At 32.5% G+C, this 23258-nt stretch overlaps 1 protein-coding gene across 1 annotated transcript; it reads left to right on the forward strand.

Annotated features, from left to right (window-relative positions):
* The first annotated feature begins 1141 nt into the window (after nt 1-1141).
* LOC140449601 (uncharacterized) lies at nt 1142-23004 on the forward strand. Its single transcript, XM_072542821.1, has 4 exons — nt 1142-1394; nt 1616-2305; nt 22001-22180; nt 22701-23004. The coding sequence occupies exons 2-3, from the start codon at nt 1628-1630 to the stop codon at nt 22037-22039; spliced, it is 717 nt and encodes a 238-aa protein (XP_072398922.1). The 5' UTR covers nt 1142-1394; nt 1616-1627; the 3' UTR covers nt 22040-22180; nt 22701-23004.
* Nucleotides 23005-23258: the final 254 nt, after the last annotated feature.

A 23258-nucleotide genomic window follows, 5' to 3' on the forward strand; every position in this document is an offset into this window, starting at 1 on the left:
TACACTTCATGTAATTTAGATTCCGTTGCACGTCATCGGCTTCATAGCCCATGACATCACATGATACCAACACGAAATTTTTAGGCGGTAGGTATGTTCTTTTTTAGAATCACTTTGCCGAGTACACTGGTATTACAGCCACTAGACATATTTTATTATATACACGTAGAAATAATCTTTAAAGATTTCTATTAATGTTAACTTAAAGAAATACATAATATGTTTCATTTAATTTGTATAAATGCATTATAAAGCGTTTTTATGAAGAACATTTGTTCGGAACACACTGTAACTGTAATCGAACGAAGGTGAAATTTTGGCATAAATTGATAACACTTATTTGACAGTTGCGGTGTTGACACTTTAGTTTTGTTTTTATTATTACTATTAATTAAACTATGTTGTTTTTTAAACAAGGGGCTCAAATTGTTTTTAACAAGATTGTTTTTTAACTCTTGTTTTGTTTCTATTTATTTACATTAAATAATAATTTATTTTGTTGTATAATCCACTTTTGCAATAATTATGTGACCTATTTGATTTAAAATGGATTCATGAATTTTTTATACTTTGGCAACTATGTCAACTTCGATCTCTGACGTAGATAATGACGTGCAACGGTCTGTAAATTAGATGGACTGTATAGAATTAAGTTTTCATATAAAATGAGTGCACGCCATTCAAGATTTACTACGTCAGAACCCCACAGCGTTGTCAAAATATCATAATAGTTAATAAGTGAGGAATTTTTAAAATGTCAACTATTAAAGAATACAATACACTAGTCAATTGGATTTTTAAAATAAAGAAAATAATCACCTTTTCAAAATTTCAAAATTGATTTTAAAAGTTAATATTTTTAACAGCTTAAGAAATATTATGAACAGTAGATACTGGATTCCGAGTGTGTACTTGTCTGTATATATAAACAACGCGTACCAAATATCAACCCTCAAATCGCAATATTTAATTTACAACGATCATTTAAAGTTATGATCGCCAGCTTTTCATTTTAAACACGACGAGCTATATGACGTCACGCTGCTCGTTCCAGGACAAGAGAACAACGAACTGGCAACATTGTTGCCACAAACTGTCAACTGTAAAAACATTGTTTTGAAGTTTAGATTTTGTTGTGGATATTTTTTTTTTATTAGCTGTGCTTTAATAATATGTACCAATAATAATAATGGAAGCAACACAAAATGAATATTACAAATATTGTATGGTTCCCATGTGTTCCAATACAACTTATAAAACGCCCGACCGGAAAGATATTTATTCCTGTGCCTTAAGATTAAAAACGCCATTTAAAATGGTTGAAGGCATGTAGAAAATATGAGAAAGATATTTTACAGAAAACTACAGCCTACGTATGTGAGGATCACTTTAACGTGAGTATAAAAATCAGACTATATATCTAAACATCTACATATCATTATACATACTAAGCTATTTTATGTTTATTTCTTTGCTCTACAATGCAGTCATATTTACTAAGTATTGTATTACCCTTGTATTACAAATAACCTTATGTTTTTAATTGTTACTATATTTATTCATAATAACACATATTTTTATATGGCTTATTTAGTTATTTATTTATTTATTCTAGCTTGAAGAAGACATGGATAACTATGTTAAATACAAGTTAATGGGTGGTCAGAAAAAAATGAAAACTAATGTAGTGCCTCATGTATTTGATTGCCAGCAAAATAGAAAAAGATCAAAAAGATCGTTTGAAAATCATCCCACCGCTGCAGGTACTAAGAGAACTGCAAAAAGAATTGTTGATGAAGCTATTTCTTTGGTGCCACAAGATCCAGTCTGTATTCAGGAGAATTTGGAGATAGTTGCATGTAGTAGTAAGACCATTCACCCTATGGAAATTCAGCTGGAAACAAATGACATTGAAGTTTCGAAAAGGGATGTCTCTTCACAAACCTGTCCTAGTGTTAGGAGTAAAGGTGTTCAATGTAACCTACAGTGTGGAATTACAGTAGGGTTATCGCCAATCAAAATTATTCCAGTCAACGTAGAGATGAAGCCATCAACAAGTTATGTGACCAATATTTCTGAAACTACTCTAAGCATACAAAGTAGTGATCATGAAAATTTTAGTGAAAGTAGTGAGTATACTTTAACGCCCAGTGAAGTGAAAAAACTTAATGATGAAAAGAGAACTGAATTTAAAAATCTGACAGCGAATTGTATAATCACAAAGTTACAAAACAGACCTAGATTGTATATGGGATTACCAGAACATGCGTACTATACATTTCAACTGCTAGAAAAATATTGCAAGGTAAATTCTATGTATATATTTTTAACACTAAACAAAATCAGGACTGGACTTTCTTTTATAGCTCTAGCAGATGATTTTGGCATAACTGAAAGTTATGCTTCAAAAATATTTTCGAAATGTTCCAATTATAAGTAAATATTTAAGAAAATTTATAATAATAACAATATAACAATAACAATATCTTTATTTTTAGAAAATAATATACATTCCATGAACATAAAATTATTTAAAAAAAACAGTGTCACAAACGAAAATATTATTTACTTATTCCTAACCTTTACACATACAAATAGTCCTCCACAGAATATGGCTCAAGAGCTACCAGTAATTTAAATATTTGATGTTTATACAAACTTATTCTTTCCTCCCTTTTAATAGGTTCAGCCAGTTTATTAAACAATTTGATGCAGCAATAAAGAGTGATTTTTCTGTTATACTTAACCTGTGTATTGGAATTTTATAATTATATAACCTGGTATTTACTATACTATTGGGCTCAAAGTTCCTAAAGAATATTTTATTCTTATATAGAAACAGTAAGCATTCTTGAATAAATACAGTGTAAACTGTTAAAATATTATTACTCCTAAAATGCCCTCTACATGATTCCCTACTTTTAAGTCAAACATAACTCTTATTATTTCTTTCTGAACCAGAAATACATTATTTATGTCCCTACTGTGGCCAAAATTTATTAGACCATATCTAAATTTTGCTTCATGATACACTGTTTTTAATGAGTTACTATTCATGTATTTTTTTAGAACTCTAAAGCTGTAAATCACTTTACTCAAAGACATACATAACTGGTCAACATGTTTATCCCAACATAAAAAACTGTCAATATATAATCCTAAAAATTTGGTACTGCTGCTAATATTTAAAGTGTCATTATTTACAATAATACTGTTTGGCATATCTGAATGTGCATAATTTGTCTTAAACAAAAGAAGATCTGTTTTATTTTGATTTAAAACCAACCTATTCATAGAAAACCAGTCTTTAGCTTTCTGGAACTCTAAACTAGCATTAACGCTTAGAACAGACATGTCTTTACCACTGACTAAAATGTTTGTATCATCTGCATAATTTGTTATGCTGGAAGTAGTATTAGCCACTAGACCATGAAGATCATTGATATAGATCACAAACAGTAAAGGACCAATCACACTTCCTTGTGGTACTCCAATATTGATAGTGCTTTCAGATGAGATGCCTATTTCAGTGTTTTTATGTATTTTTACTAAATGTCTCCTATTTGCCAAGTAGGACTTAAACCAGTTCAATGCTGGTCCACGTATACCATATTTCTCCAATTTATCAAATAATAGGTCATGCATTAAACAGTCATATGCCTTTGATAGGTCCAAAAAGAGACCCAAAGCCATATGACCAATCTCAGTACATTTCAAAATATCCCAGACAAATTGAAAAATCACAGTCTGAGTTGATTTTCCCTGTTGATAACCATGCTCAGTGGCACTAATAATATGACATTTTGTTAAAAATTCTGTTATCCGCCTATACATAGTCATTTCTAAGATTTTTGAAAAGGAACATAGAAGGCTAATTGGTCTATAGTTATTAATTAATTTGGGATCACCCTTTTTGTAAACAGGTGATACTATGGCAGTTTTCAGGCATTCAGGAAATACACCAGATTTTAGTGAATTATTTATGATTGTAGTGAGAGGATTCACTATCTCCTTTATACAAAGTTTAAGGATTTTAAGGTAATGGCACCAGTACCTGACATTCTTAGATTACAAATTAACTTATAATTTTTTACTGACTAAGATAGATGAAGAAAGTCACAAGAGAACATTTCAGTGTGACTATTACTACTTATTTTTTATAAATATCTTTAAAAAAATCGAAAAGTTGTTTATTTAAGATTTTATTTTTAATGTTTTTTGATAAAATACATGTTCCCCTATAGATGACAGATAAAAATTGAAGGTCACCAGTTGATGACAACACAAGAACCCTATAGGTGACACCTAAATAAACTAAAATATAAATATGAAAATGCAGCATTATTAATAAGCACATAATACCTATTCAAACAAAGATGTAAAAACTTAAAACTAAAATTACTGAATATATAACTTCTTAAATTTAAACACATTAAAACTTCTATTTATGACAAAAACTACAAGATTTTAAAACATTTCTTTCAAATCGGAAACTGGTGCTTGAAAAACATATTTAAACCTATCACCAGATTGCACCACTTGTGGATTTTCTAATTTTCCCAAAATTTGATTAAAAGCTACTGTGGACACATCATCCTCAACAGCCTTAAAAGTTTGTTTTGTAGTATCAATAGATTTGCATCCCATAACTAATAATTCGTTCTTAGAGCATTTTTTCTGAACAATGCAGACATATTTAAATCTTTGGGAATTTCTTTTCCCTCCCATAAATGACACTAGAATGAAATCACCACTTTGTAGTTCACTTAAATTTTCTATTGTGATTAGCTTTTGTATATCTTCAGCACCTGTATCTTCGAAATCCTCATTCCATCCAGAATTTTCAGACTCTGCATACTCTATGTCACTAACATCACTATCTTCTGATGCTGACTCAATCTTATTCTTTTTCTTTTTTAATATTTTTTCAGCCTTAGCTTCTTCTCTCTTTTTTTTTTCTCTCAATTTTAATTTTTTCCTGTTCTTCTTTTACTTGTTGTTTCTTTTTATTGTATTCTTGCCATGAATCAGAGGTCACAACAGATGGTATCTTTTCTTTTCTTTTCCTTTTATTTAAAGATTCCTTGCTCGTTTCCGGCCAGAATAAGGCCCTTTTAAAAGGTGATGGAACATACTGACCTGCTTCTATGTTAATGTTTATGTTAACTGGTGTTGATGTTACTATTGGAATTTTTTCAGGAGTAGAATCTTTTACAGGTGTCGAGTGAATAACTGATACATCTATTATATTTTCTAATTTATCAGGTATATTTTCTTTTTCTTCTACGTTTTCCAGTCTTTCCATAATTGTCACGTTTTGTACTGTCTGATCATCAACAAATGTCCGTTCTTGATATTTTTGAGATGATGTCACATAATCGCAAACTTTCTCCCAAATTTTAAATAGTGATTTGTCTTCATTGTTCTGAATACCTCTCACAAAATCTGAAACTTTTTGTTCGCCAATAAGTTTGCTTAATGTTAACTTAAAGGATATCCAATCTACGTTGCCTAAGTTTTCTTCCAGAGCTAAATTTTGAATTGGTTCTTGAAGCAGATTATTCTCTTCAGTAGGTGGTGTAATTTTAGTATAATCCACTGCATTTGGGTTCCATGGCACCAAACCGCATTTACGAAAACCATTTTTTGCAATGTCTGGTGTAATCTTTGAATTTATAATTTTTTCTAGCAGTGGTGCAAAATTATGTTTTTTTAATTCAGACATATTGTTTTCTAATCTCCATTCCAAAACATTTTCTTTCCAGCTACCCTTTAGAGATTTAAATATAGCTACATCCAGTGGCTGTAACAAGTGGGTTGAATTTGGAAATAATGCGATTAATATTATACCCTTATCAATACAAAAATTACTTAGAGGCAAAGTCAGGTGGGATGAGTGTCCATCCACAAATAAAATAATGGGCAAAGGTATTTTGGCAACTTCTGTCAGCCAAGGAAAAAACACATTGGTGATATATTCAAAAAATCCTTCAGCAGTCATCCATCCGCTCTCTGAGCGACCTATTCCCCACTGTTTTGGTACACTCTCCGCCAGAACTGCTGGAATTCTTACATATCGGAATATGACCATTGGTGGACCAACACGACCTGCAGCATTACATGCTACCAAAACAGTAAGACACTCTTTCTCATCATTTCCAACAGCTTGGTAGACAGATCGGTCACCTCTTTTTGCTAGAATTTTTTGTCCTTTTGGATTTAAAAAAAAGGCTGATTCGTCAGCATTAAAGACCCTGGTAGGGTCTTTGAGGATATCACAATAATTTGATTCTGAGAGATAATCGTAAACTTCAGTGAACCAGTTTTTAATTTGTTGTTCAGTTACATTTTTTCTGCTGCTGGTAAGATTTTGGCAAACTCTTTGAGAAATTTCTGGATGCCTTTTTAAAAATCCGTAATACCATTTCTTTCCAATTTTGTAGTTTTTTAAGTTCAGAGGTTTACTTAATTCTATCGCCAATTTTCTAGCACTTACGATTAAAATGCTTCTTGTAATTGGGAATTTTCGACTTGCCATTGATATTATCCACTGCACTAGCCTATTTTCTTCCTCTGCAGTAAATATTGGATTTGGACCCATTCTTCTTTCTACTGGATTTTTGCCTTTCAATTTGTAGAGTAAGGTAACTCGTGGAACTTTATGGAGTCTGGCAGAGGTTGCCGTAGGCATTCCATTTCGGCAATCTACCAAAGCTGCTTCCATATCTTCATGACTGTATTGTAATATTTTTTTTGGCATCCTTTTAAATCTATAACAAAAAAAAGCTGTCACGTATTGGAACCCACATTTTCTGATTGTAACCAATACCTGACACTGGGTGTCATGTACTGGTGTCAAAAAAATTTTACATGAATTCTAGTTACCTAAAGATGACACCCCTTGTATCTGGTTTATTTCAAGGTTATTTACTAAAATTTATTAATAAATAAGAAAATAACTTCCAACCCCCACTAGCATTAGTTCTTAATATGTCTAAACTTAAATAAAAAGTACCAAAAAATATTAATAATGTTTTCTTACCTTTTAGTCACTCTACTAACAAAAAAACTTTAAGACGATAGGACCATGCATCTACTTGTGAAAACAATTAATAGCCATCTTGGATTCAGAAATAGCAAACTACTTTTAATGCTCACTGATAGATGGCACTAACAGCAAAGAATTAAATTTATGCCAGAGAAGATTTCTGTAATTTTAACCCTTATTTGATTGAATTTATTTCATAAGTGTCACCTATAGGTGCCCTGTCCACTACTGGTGCCATTACCTTAGTGGGTATTTCATCAATTCCACAACTCATTTTGTTTTTTAAATTTTTAGTTATATCCATAATTTCAGTTTCTGTCACAGGTGCGACAAACACTGAATTTATGTTACTTGCAATGTTGTCTTTATATTCAGTGTATTGTAATTGAGATAAAGTGTTATTTAAAGTAGTATTTAAGTGGATCATGTATTTATCAGCAATCTCTTGAGGACTACCCTCTACTTTTATTGAATTTACACTTTTTAATTGACCATTAATTTCACTAACAATTTGCCACATGCATTTATTTTTGTTGGCAGCTTCAGACATCCTGTTTTCATATAGCTTTGATCTTTTTGTTATTAGTTTCTTATTATATTCTTTTTTTACCTGTCTATAGGAATCATAGAATTTATGGTTAACTCTGCTCATTGTAAACAAGATGTCTAAACGAGTCTTACATTCTATTATCTCTGGGTCATCTCTTTTATTAAGGCCTTTTTTATGTTGCCTAGAATCTAACTTTTTAAAAGGAAAGCACTGATTGAATATATACAGAAACTGATTTAAGAAAGTATTCCATTGATCATTTACACATTTGTAACTTAAATTAAGCCAGTCATGATTATGTAATTTACTTATAAAGGTTTCAATATTATTTGTACTAAAATATCTTTTCATTTCAAGAGTATTCGTTTCTGCTTCCTCTACCTGAAAAGTTAATTTTTGGGCAGAATGATCAGAGATTCCAGCATGCAAGACTTCTACTGACACATATGATTGCATATTTGTTAGTATTTTATCTATACAAGTTTTAGATGTGGCAGTTACTCTAGTGTAGTCTTCAATTACATGAAAAATATTGTATGAGTTAATTAACATACAAAATTTTATATTATCTAATGTGTTATTCTTAAGATCGATATTGAAATCTCCCCCTATAATTATAATTGTGTTTTCTATTATAATTCTTCCCAGTATAATATTAAATTTGTTTAAAAAAACTGCCAGATCGCTACCTGATGGTCTGTAAACTGATGCTATAATGAGTTTGTTATTACCTATATTAGCTTCGCATACAGCACACTCTATTACCCTATCTACTGATAACTCTTGTATATCCTTTCTTTCCTGGCCAATGATGTCTTTACTAAGATATATAGCTGTTCCTCCATGTTCGTTCACATTATTTCTACAATGACTAGCACAAAATTGTTAATTCCATATTCACTTAATTTTTCTTTAGTTTTCCAATGTTCTGTTGTGCACAATATTTTACAGTCACTGTTGTTTGTTAGAAGTTCTTCTATTTCATCAATACAATTTCCTATGGATTGGAGGTTCTGGTGGATGATACTTATATTCTTTGCTCGTGTGACTGTGTTTTGTATTTCAATTTCCTTGTGTTGATGTGTCTTGTGCTCTCTATTTTCTCCTATGAAAAATTTCCACCTCAGTTATCTAGAAAATCCTTATGACGATGCATCTGGAACCTTTTTATGCCAACACCATTAGGCCAAAACTCTGTTTTATTATACATGTCATCCTTATATTCAAAGAGAGCCGATACAACAAATCTCTTCAACATATTTTCTTGACTTGGCAATTCCTTTACCATAATAGACTCTTGTTGCATTTTCCTCTTTTCTATTAGAAATTTACATATCTCCTCTTGTTTTGTTTTTCTCTTCACTCTATACAAGTATAGCCACACTTTTTTCTTTTCCCCTGCAAAACCACTTGTGCTATCGTCATCGCTTACTGCCGTTCCTATATTTTTTTTTTATGTACCGATGTCTCCTGTGTATAACTTTTTGGAACCCATCTGAGTCACTATCGCTGTTTTCCTCAGTTATTTTATGTTTTTTTATTTGCTCATTAACCTCAGTTGTTTGTTTATTTTTGAGGTTGACATTAATGTTGTCACTTGTCTTCTGTTCAGAGGAACTACTTAAACTTTTTGACGTTTGAGCTACTACTTCTGTGAATGATCTATTTTGTGTACGAGGTGGTACCGACCTTGAGAATTTTTTATCAACAGAGTGATCCATTATCTGATCCTGTTTATTTACACTTTCGTATTCAGTTTTTTTTGCGGTTTTTTGCTCTAGATAACTTACTTTTTGGCGCAATAAATTATTGTTTTCTCTTAATACAACATTTTTGTCTTCCATTTCCATAATTAGTGTTAGGGTAAATCGCTTGTTTGATAAATCGCTTGCGTAAAACTGATACACTAGTATAGACTTTATTTTTATTAAAGTAACTTACAAAAATCTCATTGCAAAAGCTATTGTTACGCTCAAATTAAATCTGTTTCTAACTTTATTCATTTCTTCTTTTTCCATCTGCTGTCACTTCTCAACTAAAGGTGTGGACAACTGCACCCACTCTCACCGCCAACTGCACCCACGCTCACCGTCAACTGCACTTATTGTTTTAATTCTCCGTAACAATTAGTCTTTTTAAGAGGTCATTTTCGAATCTCAGTTTGGATAATTCTTCTGTAGTTGACATCTCGTTTGTTTCGGTATCACCGCCTTTTTTGTCACAGCATATTATGATATTTCTCTCACATGTTTCAAATCCACATCTTTTTGCACAGCTAGAGTGAAAAACACTATAACAATATTTACACACAACTATTTTACACTCTTTTTTTAGCGCAGCATTTAAAATTTATTTCCAAGTTTTCACCATCAATTGGCTGTACGTCTTCGACAGCGGCTATCTTGATCTATATACAACCTCAGGTTTCATTCGTGAAATCAAATTTACCAATAGCTTTTCGAGCTCGATATTGTAATGTTTATTGTATAATTGATTGTTTAGAAATAGAGATAGAGAAACCAACAGATGCAGTGAAACAGTCTTTAACACAGGTCAGAATATACAAAATGTAATACACTTAAATATTTAATATGTTGCACTCCTGATGGTATCATAAATTATATATCTAATTTTTTGGGGTCGTACATCTGATGCTGTCATTGCAGAACATAGTGGTTTTTTAAATATTTTACCTCTAAAAGTTGCTGTTATGGCAGATAGGGGATTTAAACATATTGACCATTTACTTACGTCTAAAGGTTGTGTCCTAATGAGGCCACCGAGTGTCTCTGTATGTACAAAACCTATTAAAGATGAGGTATTTAAGACCAAACGAATAGCTAGCTTCAGAATTCATGTGGAAAGAGTTATTTGTAGATTGAGAGAATTTTCATTTTTAGCACCACATGCATTTACTGATAATAAATTGTTGTGTTATTCAGATAATATTATCAAAATAGTGTGTGGATTAATCAAATTGCAATCAGGAATAATTTCAGGACGGTAACTTTTTGTAGGTTTTACTTTTATACTTTATAGGTAGTTAAGGTAAATGACCAGTCATTGCCATTATAAGAAAGTTAAAGCTAAAAACCATATAAAGCCAAAACCCAATAATTGCCACACAATTTTTCAAAATACCAATTATTGCCACCCAGTCATTGCCATACAGAAATAATTCTACATTTTACTGAAAAATCTTGTTTATTAATAGAAATTCCACAGGTTTTAGGCCTCAAATATATCCAGTCGCAAAGTAAATTCATAACGGATCCGTTCACCAGTGCTGAATAATTTCTTCATTTATCTGATTTAGTGACTTTTCAAAAACATAACCAAAATGTTATTTCTGAAGTTTGTTGCCATCATTGTCCATTCTCCACTTTTGAACTTCATTTTATATGCCAATTTTAAGGGCCTAAACACTGATATATTCATAGGTTGTAGCAGATGGGTTGAGTTGGGATACAAAGCTATCAGCTCTATTCCATTTTCTTTGCAAAAGTTGGACACATGCAACGTAAGATGAGAAACATGCTGATCAGCAAAAAATAAAATAGGATAGGTTTTTGAATATTTTCTCTAATGAGCCACGGATTAAATATATTGGTGATGTATTCATAAAATGTACTAGAACACATTCATTCATTATCTGAAGTTCCCAGAGCCCAATCTTTTGGAATACTTTTATGATATAGCTGATGGAATTCTTTCATATGCCAAAACAATCATTGGAGGGGCGATTTTTCCTGCAGCATTAGCTGTTACCAATACTGGTATATTTTCCTTGTCATCTCCAGCAGAGCGATAAATATTTTTATCACCTTTCTTAGCCAAAACATATCCCTCTTTAGGTGATAAATAAAATACACTCTCATCGGCATTAAAAACACGATTGGGTTCTTTTGTTATATCAAACAAATCTGTTGACTTTAAGTATTCCTCAATTTGACTGAATCACTGTTTCAAATTGTATTCACTTACATTTTCCCAACTGGGAGTTAAATTGTGTGACACTCATTGAGATATTTCTGGATGTCTTCTCAAAAACAAGCGAAACCATTTGGCACTGGGACGGCTATGAATAAATGATTTCTCTCTTTCTGTAGAATTCATTATTTTCTGAACTGTATCCAAAAGCTGAACTTTTGAAACAGGAAAATGTCTTTCTGATAAATGTAAAATCCATTTCACTAAGACCGATTTCTCTTCTTTGGTTAAAATTGTAGAAGGGCCCATAGAAAAAACTAATGGTGACTTTCCATCCCTCTTATGCCTCAAAGTACTACTGCTGTCGTGGCCGCTGGGATTCCCTTTTCGCTTCCTCTAGGGCTTTGGCCAATTGCTTCTTCGAATAATTCCTTTTAGGTGCCATTTCTGGAATGAACAAAATACTTGTAATACCAAATATTAATGTAACCAATGATTGCCACTTTAGAACCAGTCATTGCCACCACTGGCAATAGTTGGTAAAAGTAAAGTTTTTGCAATAAAAAAAATAGTGGCAACACCGTAATTTTAAATAGTAAATTTACACATTATAATGAATTAAAAATAACCCAAACCAATAATGGCCACTTGTGGCAATGACTGGTATTCATAAAATATTTTGCAACCAGTCATTGCCAGGTACATTTGTTTAGAAATATGTACCCTTAACTGAATTTAAACAGCAAACAAATGTAGTTTAGAGTATTTAAGAGGAGCACATGGAAATAAGTTTATAAAACAATAATTTACAAAAGTGAATAAGAAAAAGAAAAATGTACTTACCTTAATTTTTAATTTCATAAGAAATCACAAAAAATATGGCTGAAGCTTGGGTATTGTACAACAGTACACAGTTGCCAAACTTAATAAGGTATTAGTACTTGCAAAAAATGTAATTTGATTTCAAGTCATTTTCTTATTTTCTTAGAATTTAAGGGTCAGTGGCAATAATTGGTAGAATGGCAAGGACTGGTTGTTTACCTTATTTAGTTTTAGAAAAAAATTTTAGAATGTTTTTAAGAAAATGGTTGGTAAAAACCTGATATTTCATCTTATTACTATTTGCAATATATATTATGTTCAATAAAATATAAGCAATAAATGTATGCAAGTAACATTTATTTTGTTTTATTTCACAATTACACCAGATTCCCAAGTGCATATATCTAGGGATTGGTCAAGGTCAAACACAGTAAAAGTGATTTAATAACAACAAATCAAACTAATGTCGTCGTGCAAGTGGTTTTATTAATTATACCTTAATTATAGGTACATACCTACATTATACTTTATATGTTTATATTTCATAGAGATAGATAGATAGATCTTTTTTTAAATAGAAAACCTATTATACATACAATATAAAGAAAGTACACTATAAATCTTTGATACATATATATTGTGTAAGTAATATTTTGAAATTATTGAGACTAGTACATTTTTTTACAGATGTTGGTAACTGATTAAATTTAAGGAAGATTTAAAAAAAAAAGAGCAAATTCTTCGTACTTTTATACATAGTTTTAGTTACATATATGTCATCTAAACCTCGGGTATTATAAGAATGAATACTTTTGTTGAAAGAAATGAATTCTTCAAAATATTCAGGTGATAAGCCATTTACTATTTTGAAGACCAAAATCATGGTGAAATAAAACAGTCTATTTTCAACAGAGAACCAATTTAGAGTATTTAACATCCTCCCAATTGGGGTATGTTCAGTGCCGGATTTAGTTCATGGACCGACGGGGGCTAAGTCATACTATACCGCCACTCTCCAGTAGGTATAGATGCGTCTTAGGCAAGGCGCTCACCAACGTGGCAACCAAATGGCGTGGCAATGGCGAACAAGTGTTGTGGTGTCCCAGTGGCAGGTAAAATGTATAAACATATGTAGTCGCACGTGCGACCTTTCGATACGTGCGACTACATTATGTTTATAAAGGTTTAACACTTCTATCTGCCACTAGGACACCACAGCACTCGCCATTGCCACGCCATTTGGTTGCCACGTTGGTGAGCGCATTGCCTTAGGTTAACAATTCATTAAAACTATTTTAATATTATTACGTAATTCATTACAAATATACAAAAAAGCCACAAAGACACAAACTCACAACTTATAAAGTAAATTAACATAATTATTTACAAACAAATTTTCCTGGACTTCTTACTTGCAAACAGGTCAATGATTTTATTAAAATCTAATTTTGTAAGCAGATCATTATTAACACATTGACGGACACCAGCTAATGTTTTTTTCGACCAAACCACTTGATTATCTATTATACTATGGAATATTTTAAATTCAAATTTTTAGATGTAACTAAACTGCTTAAAATTAAGTGACTTACTAAAAAAAACTATGACGTAGACGGTAGTCTATGAACGTCACCGTCCCACCCGGCAAATATATTATGTCTGATGGAACACAACGGCTGCAACCGTTCAATGTAATTTTACGTCAAATTGTTTTATTAGGTATTTAGAACATTACAGAAAGTCATTTTTGAACAAAACAAATTAGTTTTTTTCTATATGCCATCTTTCAAAGCTAGGTCCAGGGCAAAGAGGTGGAGTATCCTGGCATGTCTTACTTCTCCAATGAGTTTCTGTCCTCTTCTTGTCTCTGGAACACTGTTTATAGCGTAGGTAAGAGAACTTTCTCTGATGGTTATCTGGTCTTGGTATTAGTTCTTGGAAGTGTTGAGATACTGTACCAGTAGCACAATGAGGTTCTGAATTGTCACTACGTTCATGAATTGGCTTGAAATTGACACAGAAACGACCATCCTTGAAATTGTTATCGAGACCTAATAGCGATGTATAAATTGTATATGTATTTTGAATTAGCGCGCCACTTCCCACCTCTTATTTTGTAAAACACAGCATATCCGATGTGTGGACGTGTGCTGTGCTCAGAGTACAAAAAGATGGCGAATTCGTTCATTCATTCGTTCGTTCATTCATTCAATGCACATTTACTGAAGTGTTTTCTTACCCTCTACTTGGTCCTTCGTGCTGAATATACCTGTTAATTGTTAAATTTCAGTGTTAACAATTAATATAATCATTAACAAAATTATAAAAACAAAAGTGAATTCAACCGTTACAGTCGACCGAATAAAGTGTTGCTAGAAATTCTTCATCAAGCATTCTGCCGCTGAATTGGTCAACTAGATTCAACAACTTCAACCGACAGTTCCGTCAAATCTAAGTGTTTACAGTCGTTCAAATAGAAGTACTGGTAAAACGTCGAATAACTCGTCTGCTATCTCAACTGGTCAAATATTATTTACAGTCCAACCGTATTTCAAGTGAGTATCCTTATCCTTATCTTAATTTCGAAGCCTGTATTTAATATAATCTTTCTTTTCCATTCATTCATTTCGACCTTGTGCAAGTAATATTACAATCAATTTAACTACCCAAAATAATATAAGGTTTCATTTTCGTCGTAGAAGATAAGATAAATGAGTTTTTTATGTTGACTAGCCTTTTTTAATCAGTTTTAAAAATATCAATTCTGTTTCATACATGACTTTTTAAATAAAAAGGGTATTTTATCTTTAAAGCATAATCTCATAACTTGTTATTATAAATATTTTAGTTAAAAAATATTTCATTAATTGTAGTTCATTATGGATGTTAGTATTGAGAAATTACGCAAAACTCGAGGTTCGATCAAAGCGCGACTAACAGTTTTTACAAAATTTATTGAAAAATGTATTGATTCTAAGTCTGAAATAACTCCAATTGAATTGCAAGATAGACTGCATAGATCTGAATGCATTCTATTAGTTTGAAGACATACAATGTCAAATAGAGTCGTGTTTAGATGAAATACCAGAGGAAGAATTAAACTTCCGCGAGGATTTCGAAAACGCATATTTCAAAGCAAGCACTGCCGCAAAACAACTAATTGAGGCTACTAACCAAAGTGTTCCAGTTTCTCAATCTTCTAATGCTTATTCTTCAGGAGTTACATTGCCCTCAATTCAGTTGCCAAAATTTACGGGTTGCTTTGAGAATTGGCTTGAGTTTCATGATTCCTTCAATTCAATCATAATTCAAAATCAAAACATATCAGATATTCAGAAGTTTCATTATCTGAAATCGTGTCTTTCGGGTAATGCAGAAAAGGTCATTACGTCGCTTACGGTTTCCTCTTCAAATTTCATAGTTGCTTGGAAACTTCTCTGTGATAGATTCGCAAACAAGCAGTTACTTATTCATAATCATATAAAATCTATATTTGGGTTAAGAAACATCAAAGAAAATTCATCTTCACTCCGTTATCTAATTGACACTATTACAAGCAATCTTCGATCCCTACAGTCACTCAATCAACCGGTGGAAAAATGGGATGCATTATTAACATATATTGTAATGGAGAGAGTTGATTCGGAGACAGCACGTGATTGGGAAAAAACTAATCTTAGTGATCCCTCTTTCAACGATTTCTTGGAGTTTCTTAAAGCCAAAGCTGATATATTAGAAAAGGTGGAGAAGTCTGTGGACCACAGGCGCTCTTCTAGTTCAACATCGGGTCCTAAATTTAAATCAACAAGTAGCCGTTCTTTTGTTAGCAATAATTCTTCTCTATCATCGTGCATCTTGTGCAAGGGTCAACACAAGATTATACAATGTAGTCTTTTCTTAAAACTCAATGTACAAGCTCGTATGGAGGAAGCAAAGAAACATTCTCTTTGTTTCAACTGCTTATACAGTGGTCATCAAAACAATACTTGTAAATATGGTAAATGTAAAAAGTGCAGCAAAAAGCATCATACATTACTGCACTTTGAATCAGTGGAAAATCCTAGTCCTGAACCAGGTACTAGTTTAAATTCTCATTCTCTTTCAAGCACCGTTCACAGGGAAGGTGTTTTGCTGTCAACTGTCCGAGTCCAAGTGCTTGACGAACTAGAAAACACACATATTTTTAGAGCTCTGCTTGACAGTGGCAGTCAGTCAAACTTTGTAACAGACAGGCTTCTAAATAAATTAGGTCTGCCTAGAAATAAAGCAAAAATCTTCGTTATCGGTATTGGTCAAGTGTCTTCTAATGTTCAATTCTAAACCAATATCCATATAAAGTCGCTTCACTCTTCTTATGAATCTTCAATGTCATGTTTAGTCGTTGACAACATATGTGATACGATTCCAAGTTACTGTCTTGATACTTCAGCCTTTCATATTCCTTCTAATATTCAGTTGTCGGATCCAAACTATGGCATCCCATCTGATATTTATATTCTTATCGGTGCAAGTCACTTTTGGAATCTGCTATGTTTTGGTCAAGTAAAATTAGGTCCGAACAATCCAATACCCCAGAAAACAAAACTGGGATGGATAATTTCCGGCCCCATATCTCACTCTCTTACTTCGAAAACTATGTGTAACTTTTCACACAATAAAGAATGCCCTGACTTAACTCGGTTTTGGGAAATTGAAGAGCGTCATACTTCTAAACTTCTTTCAGAAGAAGAAATAAATTGTGAAACACATTTCAAAAATAGTTTTCAAAGAAACGAAGAAGGTAGATTCGTTGTATCACTACCTTTAAAGGATTCTCCTTCCAAACTTGGAAATTCTATTCAAGCCGCTACTAGACGTTTCTATAGTCTAGAGCGCAAACTTCAAACTAATGTTCTTCTGAAAGAAAGATATGTTAATTTTATGAACGAATATTTGTCTTTAGGACATATGTCACAGTGTACTTCGGCTGATACTGCCGAACCAGATTTTTATCTTCCTCACCATGGAGTAATTAAAGAGGAGAGCCTAACTACTAAACTCAGGGTAGTTTTCGATGGTTCTTTTCCCTCTTCATCAGGAGTCTCCATCAATGACCTACAAATGGTAGGACCTTCACTTCAAGATAATCTTGTATCTATATTACTAAGATTTCGTCAACATTCTTATGTTGTCACTGCAGATGTTGCATGGCCCAATATTCTTAGTGGATGCTGAAGATGGTTGGCCTGCTTGTCAGTTTGATTTCCTAAGGTTCTTCCTGAAACTAAATCTTTGACTAAATCTCTAGTTTTAGTTAACTCTTTTAAATTTCAATTTGAGAGATTCTCAAGTTTAACCAAGCTTACGAGGTTGGTGGCCTATTGGTTAAGATTTAGGCACAATGCTCTGGTTCGTGACAACTCTCTCAGGTGGACTTCCCTTACTTCAGTAGAATTACGTTCATCCATTCAGTGTTTGACCAAATTAGTTCAATTAGAAAGTTTCCCTGATGAAATTTCTCGTTTAAAGGAAGGAAAATTGATTTCTTTGAAAAGCAAGCTTGTCAGCCTTAATCCTTTTTTAGATGAAGCGGGTGTAATCAGAGTAGGAGGCAGATTACGTCATTCTCATTTTGATTTCAACAATCCGTTTACGACTTTGGTGTTCCGGTCAACTCATTTTCGACTTTTGCATGCTGGCCCTCAGCATCTTCTCTCTGTGGTTAGAGAAACCTTTTGGCCCATTAACGGCAAAAGTGCTGCAAAACAAACAGTTCGTCAATGCGTACGGTGTTTTCGTATGAAGCCTACTCAAATATCTCGAATAATGGGAGACCTTCCCGCCGCACGTGTTACTCCAACTCTTCCCTTTTCTGTGACAGGAGTTGACTATGCTGGCCCATTTGTCCTTAAAACTAAACGAGGGCGAAACTCATCCTCTTACAAGGCATATGTTTGTCTATTTGTATGTCTATCTGTAAAGGCGATTCACTTGGAGCTTGTTACGGATTTAACAGCTCAGTCATTTTTAGACGCATTAAAGCGATTTATTGCTAGACGGGGAAAACCCGCACAAATTATGTCTGACAACGGTACAAATTTTGTTGGTTCTAACAATAAGTTACAAGAGTTAGGTAAATTTCTCAAAACCAATCATGCTCATATATCTGATATTTGTGCAAATAATGATATACATTGGCAATTTATACCTGCTCATTCGCCTCATTTCGGAGTCCTATGGGAGGCTGGAATAAAATCTATGAAGGCACATCTAGTACGTGTAATGTCAGAATCTAAACTAACTTATGAAGACTTTTCTACAATACTTGCTCAGGTTGAAGGAATCCTTAACTCCCGGCCTCTAAGTCCTATGTCTTCTGATCCCTCTGACCTTTATCCCATCACACCTGCTCACTTTTTAATTGGACGATCGATGGAATCCGTGCCAGAAATTGATGTCACTCGTATACAGTCAAATAGACTCTCATCGTATCAACGAATTCAGCAACGTCGACAGCACTTCTGGCAACGCTGGAGTGTTGTAATCTCCAATCATGTAATCAAGTGTCAAACTTTTAATTAAGAGTCCTAACATCATTCCTGTTTATGTGTAGTCTGCATTCTGAAAATCAACAAACAAATATAACCTAACTATTAATTTTGTGTCGTTCGTTAATATTTGCCAATTTGTCATTTATCATATTTAATTCTTAAAATGAGCCAAAAAACGAGTCCTCATAAAAATTATACCGAACGGGAAAAATGTTTGTTATTAACAATTATTAAGAAGTAAGTATTTCACTATATTATAACTAGTTATTCCAATTTGAGAGTATTTAATATTCATTGGTATTAAACTAACTTTAATTTTCTCTTTTCAGATATAAACACGTAGTAGAAAATAAATGAATCGGTCATTTTAAAAACCACATATATCCAGTAGTAGTGCTTTTGAGAAAAACGAGAAAAACTGTTTTAACGCAATATATTGTTTGAGAGACAACTATTGTAGCTTGGTACTAATGTACATAATATATACAATGCTTTCTATCCTATGTTACAGATTTTGACATAATACTTTATTCATAAAACACCATTAAAGTCGATGGATATATGTGGTTTTTAAAATGACTGCTATTTTTCGAAAATTTTCTAAAATAAAACTACGTTTTCGCAATGTCAACTTAATAATATATTTTACATATTAAACTTTGAATAGAACAATAGAAAGAAATTGTCGTAAACAGTAATGTATACAAAAAATAATAATTTTACTAATCATCTTTGTACTCTACTGCTGTTGTAGGCCAGTCAAAAATTTCGGAATAAAACTGTTTACAGTATTCTACTTCTTCATTTTCTACGTAAGGCTTAAACTTGCGTAAATTTATCATTTTCTTGTCTTTAATACAAATTTTTTGGTCAGGGTAAGCTTTCTCTACAGGAAAACCAGATACAGTATCTGTTATTGAAAGTTTAAATGAATGTTGTGTAAAACCATCTATGAAGTCACGTGCGATCACATATCCTTTTGTTGTATTAGAGTAAGAAAAGTGATTGAACGATGCAATGGTGAACGCTTGCTTTTGATCTTTTGGTACACCTCTGCTAGAAGTTTCTACGGATAAGCACGTTTTTTTATAATATTTAGGCCACCATCGTTTAAAATCCTTTATGAGGCTGTTATTTTCAATCAAAAATACGGTAAAATTATTTTTCTGACTCGATGACAATACTAGTTCCACATACTGAAATGGTGTATAAATTCGGTCAAATTTCTTTAATTTTCGCTTAATAACAGCAAAATCGCGGTCACATGGCATATATGAATGTCCACGAACAGGAAAGTATTGATCCACAGTGTGAAATATACCAAGTTGAACAAAAGCAGAACACATTCTTATCTTAGTGTGGTTTTTGTTTTGACCCGGACATCCATCCATGAAAATATGAAGATGTTTTACCTCTGCAGATAGAATTTTCTGTTTCATAATGAAATCAACAATAAAAGAACAAACCTCGTTAGGACATTTCCTTCCTACCCCTTCATGATATAGGTACAAGAAAGATTTTCCAGTTTTCATATCATGTATATTAAATACGTTGATAGTTGTTGCAGGTAAAAAGTTTCCTGTACTGGAATGCACGGGAGCATCAGATTTTGCATATAATCTACAGAAATACCTCCAACAGAACGATCATTTTGACATAGTTCTGTGATTTCTTTCATTTTATTATAAAATTTTTTTGCTCTACGCAAATGGACCATTTTTTCTGCTATAGCTACACGTTTTGCAGTATCATTGAGGGTTTTTGATTTGAGTTTTAAGTCTAACTCTTCACATTTACAGCAAGTATCCACTTGTGGCCTCCCAAATGAAAAATTATAATTCTGCTTGAACACTTTTAAGTAAAATTTATATTTAACTGTCAAGTCAGGATGTAGCGCCACAAACATTTCATGCATGATTTTCACATTTAATTTTTCATTTAAATATTTATATTCTCCACTGGTATAATGCCCTTTTTTTCTGGGAAAAGACTCAATGTGCTCTCGAATTTTTATAATAGTAGAAACAGGCTTGGCAATAGCTGGCGTTCTTTTGCCACGTAAATCTTTTGGCGATTTACCAATAACTAATAAGTTACAAATACGACGTACTCCGTTGTCTGTTATCCCGTGTAATTTCACAAAAGCTTCTTTACACACATATTTTCTACCAGAAGAAAACAATATTGAATATGTAATGAGGAGCAGTGAGGTTTTCTTTTTACATTTTCTGCCTGTACTGGACGCCTCCGAACAACAGTTTTAGGTGTAATAAGATTTTGTAAATACGTATCTTGTTCATCTTTTGTGGTAAATCCTCTAAATTTTGCATACACTTCTAACTTTATTTCATCTGAGAGTTGAGCAATACACTTCTTCCTGCATCTAAAAGTAACATTTTATAATCGACTGTTTGAGGTTATGAAATAAGAAATACTTACTTGCAACTTTTGCCTTGTTCAATTTTGGGAACCCTATTTCCTTTATAATTTATATACTCTATACCTTGCACCCGAGCTTTTTTAACTATGTCACACTTGAAGGTAACATTTTTTACACCCTTTTTACGTCTTTCTTTTGATTCACGTACGTCGGTATCCATTTTCACAGAATTATTGTTGCTTTTAAATAGTAATGTCAACATTACGATGAGCGCGCTTCCTAACGGGTCATTTAAAAAACAACATATATCCCGGATATATGTGGTTTTCAAAGGGACTGAATATTTTTGGAATGCTTATATCACAAACTAACGATGGGATTAGTGTGATTTGTTCACGAAATGATAGAGGCTGGTACAAACTACATGATAAGGTTGAAAAGTTATTTTTGAAAAAATGTGGATATATGTGGTTTTTAAAATGACCGATTCAAATGTACCAACGCTTTGTCTGTTTCGGAAAAAACTGCAACCTGGGAAAAAGTAGCCTTAGAATTTAATGCCAGCGCTGAAACCCCAAGATCTGCAAAACAATTAAATACAGCCTATTTAAATTTAAAACGACTCACTCGACAAATGTCGCACAAGAAAATGTATATAAGTGTAGAAAAAATATATAAAATTTTCTATTTATTTAATTATATTTACAGTAATTATGAATTTAATGATTTTACCATTTCAGATGCAAAAGTACTTGGAAAAAAGGCACTGGTCAACTTAAAAAAGACGAAGCAGCAGATAAGTGGTGGAACCTTTAAACCCTTATTAACTGAGGTAGGAGCACAAATGTTGGCTTTGATGGGCAATCAAATACAACCATTACCCAACAGTTGTGATAGTGCATCTTCCTACCATGCATCGGGTGAGTTTTGCATTTATTTGGTATTTTTAATTAACTGTCTCTGAAATAAACTAATTGATCACGGATGTGTTTTATTTTTTATTGGGTTATAGGGTCAATCCATACCCAGTGCTCCAGAAAAAAATTAATTTGTTGCTTGACCATCTCAGAAAATTTTGATATATAATGAGTAAATACCCTTAGGTGTAGTAAGCCAAAAACATTTTTTTTTTAATTTGTATTGGTCACTATTTGCGATTGGAGGCCATTTTTGTTTTAATCCGCACACCATTTTTGGTGTTTGCAGGCATCTACGTTTTTTTTTTATTTATTTGGTTATGAATGTTTGCAAACAAATTATATTGAGTAAAGTACACTCTGGTCTACAAATTAAATCCATAAATAACTTGCTACATGCATTTATTAATATATTTGTAACCACTTGGTATGGATTTACCCTATAACTATAATTTACCTTATAAGGGTTTAAAAATATAAAATATGCTATTGTGCATTTAAAACATTTAACTTATTTTTACAGTTATACCAGAGGTTCAAATGGAGCTGGATACTGATGTATCAGGTATGATACCCATTTCGCCAGTAGAGCAATGTGCTTATACTGAACCAAATGTATCAGTATCACTACCTGGTACATCAGTTGTGCTGCCTAAAAAAGATCCAGGAACAGCTGTCAAAATGAGGAACAAAGTGATGCAAAAGAAAGTTTTGAAAAGGATGTATTATAAAAAAAACTGGAAGGTGCAATTATTGAAAAAAGAACCAAACTGGCAGCATACAAAACAGAAATCCAAAAACTGACTCTAGTGGATTTAGAGATAAAAATAAAAAAAAAAATAGAATTTGAAAATATAATAAAAAAACAAGAATAATTAAAAATAATGTGTTTAATTTTAGATACCTATATGTTTATACCATCGTTAATTGATGTAAGAGGATAAATGTTTATTTTTGTAAATTAATTTAGCACAAATCAAAAACTGTCATAAAATACAATAGACCAGAGAACTTAGGATTTTTCCGTGACATTCGTTGATACAGGTATCTAACAACTGCTTTTGAGAAATTTGGTGATAAC

The sequence above is a fragment of the Diabrotica undecimpunctata genome, chromosome 9 (genome assembly GCF_040954645.1).
Source record: "Diabrotica undecimpunctata isolate CICGRU chromosome 9, icDiaUnde3, whole genome shotgun sequence".
In the NCBI taxonomy this organism is placed as follows: domain Eukaryota; kingdom Metazoa; phylum Arthropoda; class Insecta; order Coleoptera; family Chrysomelidae; genus Diabrotica; species Diabrotica undecimpunctata.